This window comes from Cervus canadensis, chromosome 13 (genome assembly GCF_019320065.1).
Source record: "Cervus canadensis isolate Bull #8, Minnesota chromosome 13, ASM1932006v1, whole genome shotgun sequence".
NCBI lineage: Eukaryota > Metazoa > Chordata > Mammalia > Artiodactyla > Cervidae > Cervus > Cervus canadensis.
This window is the reverse complement of record NC_057398.1, coordinates 23,719,199-23,732,715: the sequence shown is the minus strand read 5'-3', so window position 1 is coordinate 23,732,715 and position 13,517 is coordinate 23,719,199. Positions and strand designations below refer to the sequence as shown.

The following is a 13,517-nucleotide window of genomic DNA, read 5'->3' as shown; positions in this document are numbered from 1 at the left end:
AGTTCCATATAAATAGTTCCATATAAATAGATTAGATTTATAGGCCTGGAGATGAGAAATTAGAAATGAACAGATAAGCAGTTTCTATAAAATGCCGTGTCTCTTAGAGTTGCTACAGCACTGGGGCCAGACAGATTATATTAGAACATGGTAAAGAAAGTAGAAATCAATATTTCAGAAGCTTTCATAGATACTCTGATGAGCACACTGCATTCAGGAGTAAGCCACAAATGCCGGAAAGTGACTCACATCATACAATTATTCATGAATGAGAACAGGAACCTGTCACAGGAGTGTGCACCATTAGGCCTGAGTAATTGGGGAAACTGAGCGCACCTGACAAAATGAAAGTGCAGCATTGTAGACTAATGTGTGAATTCAGGGAAAGTATGTTGAGTAATTTGATGTCTGTAAACATCGGGAGTTACGTTAGAATTACAGCAAGAGATAAATACTTTTCTTGTCCTCACCCCGTTAAACCACTGTATTCCTTAAGTATTGGAATACAGCTAATGTTACCAGGGACTCGGGGCTTGGCGGGGGTGGAGGGGGGTGGTGAAATGGGTGAAAGGGGGTCAAAAGGTACAGACTTCCAGTTGTAAATAAGTAAGTCACAGGGATGTAGCGTACAGCATGGTGTCCATAGTTAATAATACTGTACTGCATATTTGAAAGTTACTGAGAGAACAGATCTTAAAAGTTCTCATCACAAGATGAAGTGAGGCAGTAACAGTAGAGACAGATGTTAACTAAACTGAATTTGGTGATCATTTTGCAATGTGTACACATATCAAATCATATATCTTGAAACTAGTAAATGTCATTTGTCAATTATTCCTCAATAAAAATGACTCTTATGTTCTCTGAAGGTTTCCCCCAGTTGTTGTACAGTCGCTCAGTTGTGTCCGACTCTTTGCGACCTCATGGACTGCAGCACACCAAGCTTCCCTGTCCTTCACCATCTCCCGGAGCTTGCTCAAACTCAAATCCTTTGAGTTGGTGATGCCATCCAACCTCTGTCATCCCCTTCTGCCTTCAGTCTTTCCCAGCATCAGAGTCTTTTCTGATGAGTTAGTTCTTTGCATTAGTGACTGAAGTATTGGAGCTTCAGCTTCATCATCATGCTTCCAATGAATATTTAGGACTGATTTCCTTTATGATTGGCTGGTTGGATCTCCTTGAAGTCCAAGGGACACTCAAGAATCTTCTCCACGTACCCTGGGGTGGGGGTGTAAATTAACTCTTTCCCTCCTCCTAGTACTAAAAACTCAAAAAGAGTCAGGGTAGCTTCTTTTGCTGAACACCATGAGGAGGGTGAAGTTAAGCCTAAAGGACATGCTCCCTCTTCTTAGATGTCTTCTCCTCTTGATGTCTTCCCAGTTATTTCATTCTAAGTCCTTTAGGCTTTTGCAAGCTTACTATTAGAATTTTGGTTGCCAGTAATCCACTTTCTGTTCACATTTTGATGGGAGGGACTCAATTAAAAATTCTCAGTCTGAGTACCTCCCACCCCCTATAACCAAGAAATGTGGTGCTATACTGCTTATTTATTTTTTTCTCTACCCGGTGATTAATATATTAAATTAGAATCATTGATGTTTAGTTTAAGAAATTATCTGACATGAGTAAGAGCAGTAGTACATAATGGTTAATACCTTTGGCCTGTTAATTTTTTAGGCACTCAGACCTCTGACAGTCAGGAAAGTATTAACTAGATCTTATCAGTCTTTTTAAAACATAGTGATTTACTTTGCCAGCATTTGTATAGATCAGTAAATAGTTTTGTATTTATTTTTGAAATAAGATTCATCAAGCCAGAAATAAATGCCTCTTACAGGTGAGTGGCCCCTTGTTAAAAATTAGCAAAGGGAAGTATAGGAATGTTTGATTGGGCAAGGAAGTTTACGTAAACCAGTCACAACGAAAAGTCCTCCTTATTGAGGTGCTCTCCCCCACCCCAGCAAATTTCTTCTTAATCATGCTTGTACCCTTTATGAACATCTGCTGTTGGATTTATGAAACTGTATGGTAATTAGACACATAATTAGCGCTATGTCTAGACCGTCAACTTCTCAAGAAGCTTTGCCTCAATCATCTGGTCCCAGGCACTAGATCCGAGTGGTCGAAGAAGACGGACTGTGCAGGCAGACTGCCAGGATCCCATTGCTGACTCCATTTATTGGCTGTATGATGTTGGGCAAGTTACCTGTCTTGGGCAAACACTCTCCAAGTATTGCTTGGATTTTATTTGTAAAATAAAATTTTTTAAATTTATCTTAATTGTTTGGAGGCTTTAAATATAGAGTTTTCTAATATAGAGTTTTCTAAATTATACCTCTAAAACTATTAGGAAATTATTTGGCGTGAAGGCATTTCATGTTTTCTTAATGCCAATTACCACTGATCAAAGGCCTTCCCAGGTGGCTCAGTGGTAAAGAATCTGTCTATAATGCAAGAGATGCAGGTTCTGTCCTTGGGTCAGGAAGATCCCCTGGAGAAAAAAATGGCAACCCATTCCAGTATTCTTGCCTGGGAAATCCCATGGACAGAGGTATTCAAAATAATGTAATAAAAATATGAAGTGAGGTGATAACCTAGATGGGCATGATTACTGAAGTAAAGATTATTAAGACAAATTCACCTAAAATTAATTGATATACAACAAAACCTTGTATATACATATATATTTTTTCTCTCGGAGTCATATAAAAACAGGACATCAGTGCTTTAAATGAAAAGGAGAGAGAGAGAACATGGGAAATGGAGAATGTTGAGCATACAGTAGTCACTCCTTATCTGTAGTTTCACTTTCCAAGGTTTCAGTTACTCTAATCAGCTGCAATCCTAAAATACTAAATGGAAAATTCCAGAAATGAACAAATGAAAAATCCATAAGTTTTAAATTTTGAGCTGTTCTGATTAGGGTCCACTATCCTGCTGAGTCCTCCCAGGATTCGAATCACCCCCTTGCCCAGCGTATCCACACTGTGTTCCCACCAGGAGTCGCTTAACAGCCGCCTTGGTTATCAGATCAGCAGTCTGATATCACAGTGCTTGTGTCCAAGTAACCCTTTTATTACAGCATGTAATGATTGTTCTATAATTATTATTGTTATTGTTCCTATGTATAGGAAAAAATAGAGTGTACGTAGAGTTTGGTCCTGTTTGCAGTCTGACAACCAATATGGATGAGAGGGAACTACTGTATTCTTATTCATTCTTTGCTTTCTGTATCTCCTACTGAGGCCAGCTTGATTAACCTTGAGAAAGAATAAGGCAAATTAGTAATTATAGTCATTCCTCAGTATCCATAGAGAATTAGTTCCAGGACCCCCCATAGATACCAAACTCCATGAATACTCAAGTCCCTTACACAAAATCGTGTAGTATTTGCATATAACCTACACACATGCTTTCCTATACTTTAAATCTCTTTGCTCAAGTGCACAATTACATTAAATTTATGTAACTTAAGGGAAAATATACCTATACTACTCTTGAGATCATAGGTTGTTTAATTTTAATAATTCTTAATGACTTTCTGTGTTTTTAATTAAAACTACTTACTGAAGAAGTTTTTTAATATTACATTCCCTAAAATAAAATCAATTTTGTCCTGAAATACAGTTTTTAAAACCACAACCGTCTATTTTCTTTGATTATCTCATAAACGACAGGAGTTTCACATCAGCTCTCCTTCCTCCTCCACCTTTTTTTCCTTTTACTTTGTGCCAATCACAGGTGGATGCTCAATATCACCCCACAGCACAAGATAAATAAGCTTGGAAGGTTTCCTAGCAACATATTGTTCTGGGAACCTGCTCTATTTTCCTGAACAAGATGAAGCCAAACATCCTAGAATCTCAGCCAGATGGGAAAGGATTAGCTTACTGAGGGGTGTTTAATGCATTTTTAAAATATTTCCCTTTGAAATGAACCTCTTAACATAAGTAACAAGGTTGACTTTTAAAAGGACACCCTTTTACGTGTTAACAAAAACCCCTCAGTCATAAATAGTTTCAATTGAAAAAATACAGTTTTAGAAGAAATTCTCTAGAGACAAGCTTATAATATGTAATTGACTTACTGGTGAATGAATCCATTTCAGAACCATGTAGAAAATGCTTCCTCCTAAGATTGATGTTCCTGGGCTTCCGAGGTGGCACTAGTGGTAAAGAGCCTACCGGCCAGTGCAGAAGACAAAAGAGACTTGGGTTGGGTCCTTGGGTTGGGAAGATCCCCTGGAGCGGGGCATGGCAACCAACCCACTCCAGTATTTTTGCCTGGAGAATCCCCATGAACAGAGGGCCCTGGCGGGCTCCAGTCCAATAGAGTCACAAGTCAGACATGACTGAAGCGACTTAGCGTGCGTGTAAGACTGATGTTCAGTCTGGTACCCAGTGGTGCCAGTATTCAGCTACACAAAAATATTTACATGTTGTCTAATACTTCCTTCTCATCTTGTGGGTAAGTGGCTGCTGGAGTAGGCTCCCTCCTCCTCACAAATCCTTTCACTTCTCGCCTTGACCCCTCCTCCTAGGGACACCGGGGAAACCCCTCTCGTGGCTTAAAACGCTGGGACTTCTTCCTTTTTCTCCAGCTTCAGGCGACTGCAGTTCCAGTGATCTGTCATTTCATCTTGAGAATCTGTTTTTGGTTTTCAGAGTATATGATAAGTACAGAGAAAAGAAAACTGGATAAAATTGTCCTTCTCAAAGTCAAGAAATATAATGTCGTTGCTGTTTTGTTAGTACGTGATCATTTATATTTTCCTCCTTGTTCATCAATGATCTTAAGGCCATACAGTTGGCAGGTGGCATTTTTCTGCCTTGCGCTCAAGTTGGCCACAGTGTAGTGTTGAAGGTCTCTGGAGACGGTAGTAAAGATTAGAGTTTCTTATGCCAGTATTCAGTAATGGTTTTGCAATTCAGTTAACATGCTGGAAAGTGTCCTTTCATCTTGTCTTCCTGGGTAGGCAGTCCCTGTCAGCCAAATGAATATTGTCGTCGTGTGATTGTTGAATGATTTATACTACCTGATGGGCTTGGACTGTGTGAAACTTCCCAGTTGTGATAAAAAGCAAATAATTCCAGTACTCACAGTGTGCTTGGATGGGAAGAACAAAGTAATTAGAATAACCTAGTGTCTTTGCTTTTTATTGAACAAATTCTCTGACCAGATTCGAGAGAATTGAAACAATCCTTACCCCAGGAAACCATAAGTTTATTTTATTTTCCTTCTGCTGCTTTCCATCCTCTCTGTCGCACGCGCACACACACACACACACACACGTTTTCTAAATGCCAGGATTTAAACTTGACAAAATGCAATCTGTTGAGGGCCTCCTAGGGGCCAGTTACTTTGGTGGTTGTCATGATGGAGGCTGAGGAGCATCAACACATGGTCCTTGCCTTCACTGAGTCCCCAAGAATTTAGCCAAGTAACACACTTGTTTTCTTTTTAAAACTTTAGCTTCATGTTAGGACCTAAACATTAAGGGGAGATTTTGATGTTTAAAGGAATTCTGTAAATTTGGATTGTTCAAGAATAACCTAAAAGTAGACTTAGTCTGTTATATAAAATATATGACAGATTATAATGGATTAATTTTTATAATATTTTCTAGAAACACTGTTTTTAAAATCCCATGAACCAGACGTTGCTTTAGATACTTTATGTCATTTAATTCTCTTGACAACCATTATGAAATAGAAATCGTTTGCCTACCTGTTCTAGAATCTGCTTTCTCTCCTGTATATAGGTTCCATTAAAAATTTTTCTTTGTTGCTCAGCCTTTTTATAAAATAATAACTATGATTTTTAACACGGCAGAAGAATGAATTTTACTTTGAGAAAAGCAGCTAACAGAAGTAATAGCACTGTTAAATACGTTAACAAGGAAAAGGGGTGCTTTGCCAGCAATGCTGTAGAACAGACATGGACCAACTACAGCTCACTTTGGTAAATAAAGTTTTGTTGGAACATGACCACACTCATTTGTTTGCATATCACCTATCTGCAGTTTTTGTATAGTAACAACAGTGGAGTTGTAACCTAGACTGTATGGCCCACATAGCCTAAAATATATGCTATTGGGACCTTTACAGAAAAACTTTAAAAGCGAAAGTGTTAATCTCTCAGTCATGTCCGACTCTGGACTGTAGCCTGCCAGGCTCCTGTGTCCATTGAATCCTCCAGGCAGGAACACTGAAGTGAGTAGCCATTCCCTTCTCCAAGGGATCTTCCCAACCCAGGGATGGAACCCAGGTCTCCCACATTGCAGGCAGATTCTTTAACATCTGAGCCACCAGAGAGTCTAGATTTCTCCCCTTCATTGAGTCAGGTGTACTCCTTTAGAAAGCCAGAGACTTCGTTGGGAAACACATCAGAAAATGGTTTCGTAAATGATTTTTTCCTAACTTGGTTTTCCTCTCAACCCGGCAGGTACCAACCAAGAAGCTAAAGAAATATGAGAAAGAATATCAGACAATGCGAGAGAGTCAGCTGCAGCAGGAAGACCCGATGGATAGATACAAGGTATGGGAGACACGTGTCACCTGTCTGAGCCAATGTCTTCTTTCCCCTAAAGCCGCAATTGGGAGACATTCGTTCCCCCTATTCCTTCTTGATTGATGTTAACTCTGACTTTGCTCAATGTCCAGGTATGTTTTCATCTCAGGAGACTCCTGAGTAGCCAAACATAATATTTCTTTTCTTTCAGTTTGTATATTTGTAGGTAACTTCACCTGTTGCATTTATACTGGGAGTCTTCATAAGAAGCTGAAAGAAAGGGAAAAAGAAAAGAGAGAAAGTGGCTATCAACTACTTTCAAAAATGAGGAAAAAAAAAGAAAAATGGCAAAGTACGGTTTTAGCTGTGCACGGTCACATCCACAAAGACTTTTAGAAGGCGAACTGTTCCAAGACTGGTACAAGAATGTTTCAGACTTATCCCTGTTTGTAGCCAATGTTAAAGATACAAACTCATTCAAAAGTAAAAAATAAAAACCACAAAAGGTATATTGAGCACAGTCATGGTGTTTGTTGCAACATTTATTTCCATGAACAAATTTATAAAAAACAGTGACATTTCATTACAGAGTTCAGTTCCAAAATGAAAATGATTCAGTTTAATATCCCAGTTAGTTGCAGTATTTTTTAAAAGTTGGGCTGGTTATAGTGATGTCCTCAATGGTAATTAGCAACAGTTTCCATAAAGCAGTGTTGGGGAAATACTGACCCCAACCTTACTTTTTTCTGACTGAAATATTAGTGTCTCTCTTCAGCATGTTTTAATTCTTCAGATTCCTACAGACGTATAATGATTCCCTCTCCACACCAGTACATTAGGATAAGAGAATACTGTATTCATACACTGAGTCCCAGCAATGCTGAAACAACTTGCCAAAAAAAGTACTGTGATGACATTGTTAATTAAACCACTCACTGTGAGATGCCTTCCACTTCTGTAGCTGGAGTGGCCTTTATGTCGTCAGAGAGCTGGCCACCGGCCACTGCAGCCACGCAGTCTGTCTTGTTTCTGTTGCTGAATTGAATAGCATGGAACATTGACATAGAGGAGTGGTGGAAGGCAGTATGGATTCTGTAGTCAGATCTGAGTTCAAAACGTGAATTTCTGAAAAAGAAGACAGGATTTGGAGTCCAAGTTGAGGGTTTTAACCTCTATGCCACTGTTCAGCATCTTAGACTAATTATTGGACCTCTTCTGCATCTGTAAAATGAGTAGCATACACGTTTCCTTGAAGAATTGTTGCGAAGATGAGGTACGTTGTATGCAAAGTACCCAGCACATAGTTGGTGTTCAGTAAATGGTTGTTATTAGCCTTATTAGGCCTGCTGCCTCAAATTACCCAATTATTACTAGAATAATATCCCCTTAATTTGTGTCTGCCCCACCAGTCCCTCACTTCTCTTTCTCCTATTTCTCCCAAGTATTGTTAACCTAATAATCTAACATAAGTATGTTTCTCCCTTTGTTTATTAAACTAGCTGACAGTAGAATTCCCACATACTGCTATGCAGATAACTATTACCATATAAAGTACTCATAGTTGGAAGCTAATTTCCACCGCTCAATAAAACCAATTTTAATGTAGCTTATGTAGCATGCTGCTGTAGAAAGCTTTGAAGTAGTAATTATAAAATATTTTTAAGAATCCAAAATGAAACTCTCCTGCTGCTTGCATCATTCTGATTTTCTTATTGCTGCCATCATTCTGAGTGAAGTCTGGGAAGGGTTCTTTAAATAGAAGACAGGGAAATGAAAGACTAAAATTGTGTATTCAAATTCAGTCTGGAACTGAACTTGTTATTGTTTCTTATATCCTTTTTATGTCAAAGCAGGTACATATAAGTGAATAGTACAATGCTATTATTATTATTTTCTTAAAAAGTGACTATCACACATATACTATTGATGTGTACAATTTTTACTGAGAAGTCAAAGTAGAATTAAACTTATTTTTGCCATTTGTTTTGAACAAAGGTACTACTTTTCAGCTTAAATGCTCTATTTATGTATATAAGATATCCTCTATAGGTTTTTTTGTGTTATTATAATAGCTTGCTAATGCATCATTCAGCTAATATTCCTATACCCTTTTAATAATGTCTAAAAATTTGTACTGGAGATAAACCTGGTAAAGTTACGGTCCTCACGTTATAATTACATTTTCAAAGTGAGAGTGGAGCACATGGTGTTCACCCATCAGGAGATTTGTTCTTTCAGATAGTCAATATCTAGTTTAAGAAACTAATTACAGTTTTATTCATTAACTTAGGAAAGTATCTTAGAAAATACATTTTAGCATCTTATAAATTTAATCCTGTCAAGAGTAAGATCTATGCCCTGGGCATAAGCACTTTACAATTCATTGTTCATGTCCAGGAACTGGGAACCTAGATATGAAAATTCTCAAGAATAACTTGGGGAAGATCTTTGAAGGCATTGAGTCAGAACTTACACAGTTCACTAACAATCCCTCCTCAACAGTTAGGATCTGTAGTGTTTAAAATGCCTTGTTTACCCCCTAGTTTGCCTCCTAGCTTAATTCAAGAGAATTAAGAAGGTTGTATCAATTAAAAACAAAGACCCAGAAATGTCATACCTTATGATATTCCAAGAGATTTTTTTTCAGCTTGATACTGTTTCTCTTGGGCATGCTGGGGTACTGAAAGGGCTGTTTCAGGGAAACCAGACATGGATTTAAAGCTCCAACAAAGTAGAGATAACTTGCAGCACTCACATTCTTGCTGTGTCTATCTAAACATGTGTTTTGTGTCTATTTTTATGACATATGAAAATGTCTACTCTTGAGGTTATGTCAGCATACTCACCTGTACCTAACACTTGATGAAATGGCATCGGTATAAATTTAAATTTTGGAACCCTAAGCATAATGCAAATGTTCTGGAATTTGATAATGGTGACAGTTGTACAACTTTGAGAATGTAGAAAAACCACTGAATTGTACATTTTAGAAAGATGAATTTTTGATAATGTGAATTATGTCCCCCCCGCCAAAAAAGACCTGCCAAGCTAAATGTCCCAAGAGAATTAACATCTGCCTGCCATGTTTTTTTCATAAACCTCAGTCATACCAGAGGTACCTGTGCAGGAACCATGCTTAAAGGAGGGAGGTCTCCTGTCAGAGTTAATCGATGACTGTAGATCCTGTATGTCCTCATATTTATAAGGGAAAGGCCAGCCAACAAAAGTGGGTGATGAATTCATCTTTATGTGTATGTGTGTATGTTTATATACATATATGTATGCACATAGACAAAACCTATAAATAGGTAATGCATACATATGCACAGTGCCTGTGCTACCTGGTCTTGGAATAAGTTTGTATTTGAAACTCAGTGAGCTCTGTAATGACTGCTTACAGCCTCTGGTTACTCTTTCTGTTTTATCTTCATGACTAGATTCCAAGATACAGAAAGGAAACTTTATTGGAAGAAGAATGTACAGTATTTATTATAAGCCTCTTTTATTATCCTTCTTAAGTTTGACCTGGCCGGATTTGTGTAGTGATTTTTATTTGCTCTGATGTTTTGGTTTGCATATTTATAAATTTCAGATTAAGCGAAATACAAGGTAAAGAGTTGTCTGTAGAAATACATCATGTATACTTTCATCTGGGGATTTATACAATCCCCAGAAAACAAACATTCATGGATATGTACAGCTGTTTTAGTCATTTTAAAAATTAGTAGCCAAGCACCTAATAGGTGGTTATCAAGTTCAGAAGTTTAAATATTGTTTTTTATTTTAAGATGATGAACTGTTTTCATTTGAGGGAAGTTAGTTTTCTAATGATGTAATCATTAATGGCAATTTTAGAGAACTACAGCCTTCATCTGTCTTTAGAAGATGATATGCTTTTCTTGTTTAATTAAAGAAAGAACTACTTGTACAAATGTGAGTTAAGCCTTCAAAAAGCACAGTTAATTAATTAAATTCAGTGAATTTCCCAAAGTGTAATGAAGGTTATATTATTACCTATTCTGGTTGGGCAAATCCTAGAAAGAATCAGGAATGTTTAAAACCCTCTTGGGTTTTGGGAGACAGTATTATAAATACATAGTTTCTAATTGAAGGATCTTATCTATATTCAGTATAATTAAATTTAGAATGTTTAACTTCTTTCTTGAGGTTAGACATAGTACTTTTTTTTTCTTTTTTAACTAAAATGTAATTCAAACAGAAAGAAAATGACTCCTGTAATTTCACAGAAGGTTTTACTTGCCCATACTAATTTTTGTAGAGCAGTTGTCCCTGCATGTAATTTAAAATTAAGCTGTTTAATTATAAATAGTACAAACAAGGTTTTCTAAATAAAGCTTAATTTGTATTTGTATTATTTGCTATCCTTACATATCTAAGGAAATAATTTACAACAGTGATCATATTTTGTTTTTAAATTATGCTAAAGTTTAAATTATACTAATCATATCTGGAAAAAAATGATCCTCACCCCTGCCCCATTTTGTTTTGTTTTGTTTTCGTATTGGACCCTTCCTTACTCATAGAAGTTAAGAGAAGTGAATCCGTCTTTGAAAAATGTTTTTCATCCAATGAAAATAAACATATTTTATTATTTTTCACATCACAGAGATGTTACTGGCTTTTGGAAATATTTGTTATGAAATCACATGCTTTTAATGAATAGTGATAATCAAGAGGATGGTTTCTATCTATCTGTGACAACTTAACTATAAACCTCAGACGGCTGCCGTTCTTTTTCTTTTTGCTCTTGGCTAACTCATGTACTCACTGCTGTAGGATGGTGGAGAAGGCAAACCTAGGCTCTCTTGATGCTTCTGGAGCCACTTAGCTAAGAAGGAGCAGGTGGTTTCTGATGATGCTTGTCTGCTGATTGAGTTATACTTAACACTCAGGGGAGATACAAAGGTTATGCATATTAAGAATTTCTCAGTATGTTTATCAATGGTCTTTAGAATTAATGCTCCAAAATTTTTCTTCAATTTTTAGTACGTCTTGTTTCCTGTTAGAGGAGGATGACTGGAAAATTACATCACACTCCTGTTTCTACATCATCTGTAACCCATTTGCTTTTTAAAAATTTGATGTATACGCTAGAGTAGTAGAGAGATTTATAAACCATATGGCCCGTGGGCCAAATATGGCCCACTGCCTGTTTTTGTAAATAAAGTTTTATTGGAACACAGCCACATGCTTATTATCTATCACTGTTTTTACACAACAATGGCAGAGTTGAGTAGCTGCAACAAAGACCATATGGCCTACAAAGCCTGAAATATTTACTGTCTGGGCGTTTACATTAAAAGTTTGCTGACCCCTGTGCTAGAGTATAATCTAAGATGGTTCTTAAATGCTAAAAGAAATTCAGTCTGGTTTGCCAACTGCCAGTTAGTTACTACTGACAAGATTTTCTCTTTAGTTTGACATTTAAAATTGTTTAAATTTCCACCAGAAAGATAAAACTGGCTGTGTTGGGTGAAGGAAGAGGATGAAATGATTTCAGATATCCAGATTTGCTTTCTCAAATCTCATCTACAATGTAGACATTTAAACATTTTTGTCTGTAGGCATTTGTCTTTAAATGTCAAAAAAACTGATGAAATTTGAATATGATGACTATCAAGGCTTTTGAAAGAGGCACCCAGAAGAAGAAAGGTGAGAGTTGAGTGTGTTGTTGCTAATAAAATTGCCCTGAGTCTTTTAGGAAAACATTTTCTCTGGACCCTGGAATGTCTTTAAAAGCATGTGCCAAGAATTCATTATAGCAGCAGACAGCAAGCACACCCAAAATACTGAGCTAGAGTTTATAAAGCCGCCTCCTTCTCCATCATTTTTTCCTTTAAGGCTGAGTTTATTTTCTTCTGATTGCCAGTTCACATTTCTCTGGTTTCTCATCTTGGAAAAAATCACTTTCACCATTCATTATACTGCTTCACCCAAACTCCAATCCCCAGACACGAAGGAGACCTGGGACCTTCGTTTTTCTTTCTCATTTCCCTGACCAACAATATAATTCCATTGCCTGAAGATGAAATATTTTGCAAGGTTGCTGGCTTTGTCATGCCTGAAGATGAAATATTTTGCAAGCTTTCTGGCTTTATCATTGAAGGAAGTTCCTTCCGCCCAGTTCTTAACAACACAGTGTAAACAACTCACACCCTAGTTGCAAATAGTTCCACAGACAGCGTTTGCATCAGTCGTGCGGACTGCAAATAGCAGTGTGGAGAGGGAGGAGCTTAGTGTATCACTCTTCGCTCCCATTGGCTGCCTCAAGTATAATTTCTTCCATCAAACGTTAGCTGTCCTGGAGAGAGCATAGAGTAAATGACACTCTAAGGAAAAACAACAGAGCAAAATAGCATTACCAAGTGTCTGTTTTTTGTTATCACCATTTCCTAATTGTATTAGTAGGTGTGCAATTTCATTGGATATTCTTTTTTTTTTTTTCAATTGTCTTTGTACCTATGATTGAAAACGATAGTTGGTCTGTGACTTTTGAGGAGGTAAGTTTTTTTGTCTGTGTGTGTCTGTAACATCAGCGTCTGTCTCTCCGAAAAATGCAGTATCCTCCTCCCCCAAGATACTAATCCAACTTTCCTGGTTACACATCTCCTATGCAGGGGGGACGAAACTAAGGAGAAAAGTTGCTCTCTGCTTTTTGTGCACATGTTGTTAACTGTGTGACATGGAGGAGGTTTCCAAGAGTGTGATGTAAATTTGCAGGGTTATGTAAGCCTTGTCTCCTGTAGTCTTTTCCGAAAGGCAAGGGAAGCAATTTGCCTGTGTTGTCTATGGGCTCTGAGCGGTCAGCACATCTGCTCGGGCAGACGTGTGGCGTGTGAGCATTTCTGCCCTGGCTGAGGTTAGGGGGCCACTTCAGTCTTTCTCTGGTGGACACCCTTGCCAACATTTCAGAATGAACCAGGCAAGATTACTACCTTTCCCAAAGCTAACCTATCTTCTTTAGTATAAAGGCAAACTGTTTCTTG

At 37.6% G+C, this 13,517-nt stretch overlaps 1 protein-coding gene across 7 annotated transcripts in view; it reads left to right on the top strand.

Moving 5' to 3' along the window:
- The window catches only part of RABGAP1L (RAB GTPase activating protein 1 like), a 669,536-nt gene that overhangs the window by 626,886 nt on the left and 29,133 nt on the right, over nucleotides 1-13,517 (top strand). For 4 of the 7 annotated variants that reach the window (XM_043484703.1, XM_043484704.1, XM_043484711.1 and 1 more), the window contains one exon: nucleotides 6,445-6,537. In XM_043484703.1, coding sequence (XP_043340638.1) covers nucleotides 6,445-6,537 — 93 coding nt within the window. Of the gene's footprint in view, nucleotides 1-6,444; nucleotides 6,538-6,721; nucleotides 7,031-7,568; nucleotides 13,032-13,517 lie in introns of those variants that run through there. The other 3 variants (XM_043484705.1, XM_043484714.1, XM_043484713.1) reach the window with 2 other exon arrangements.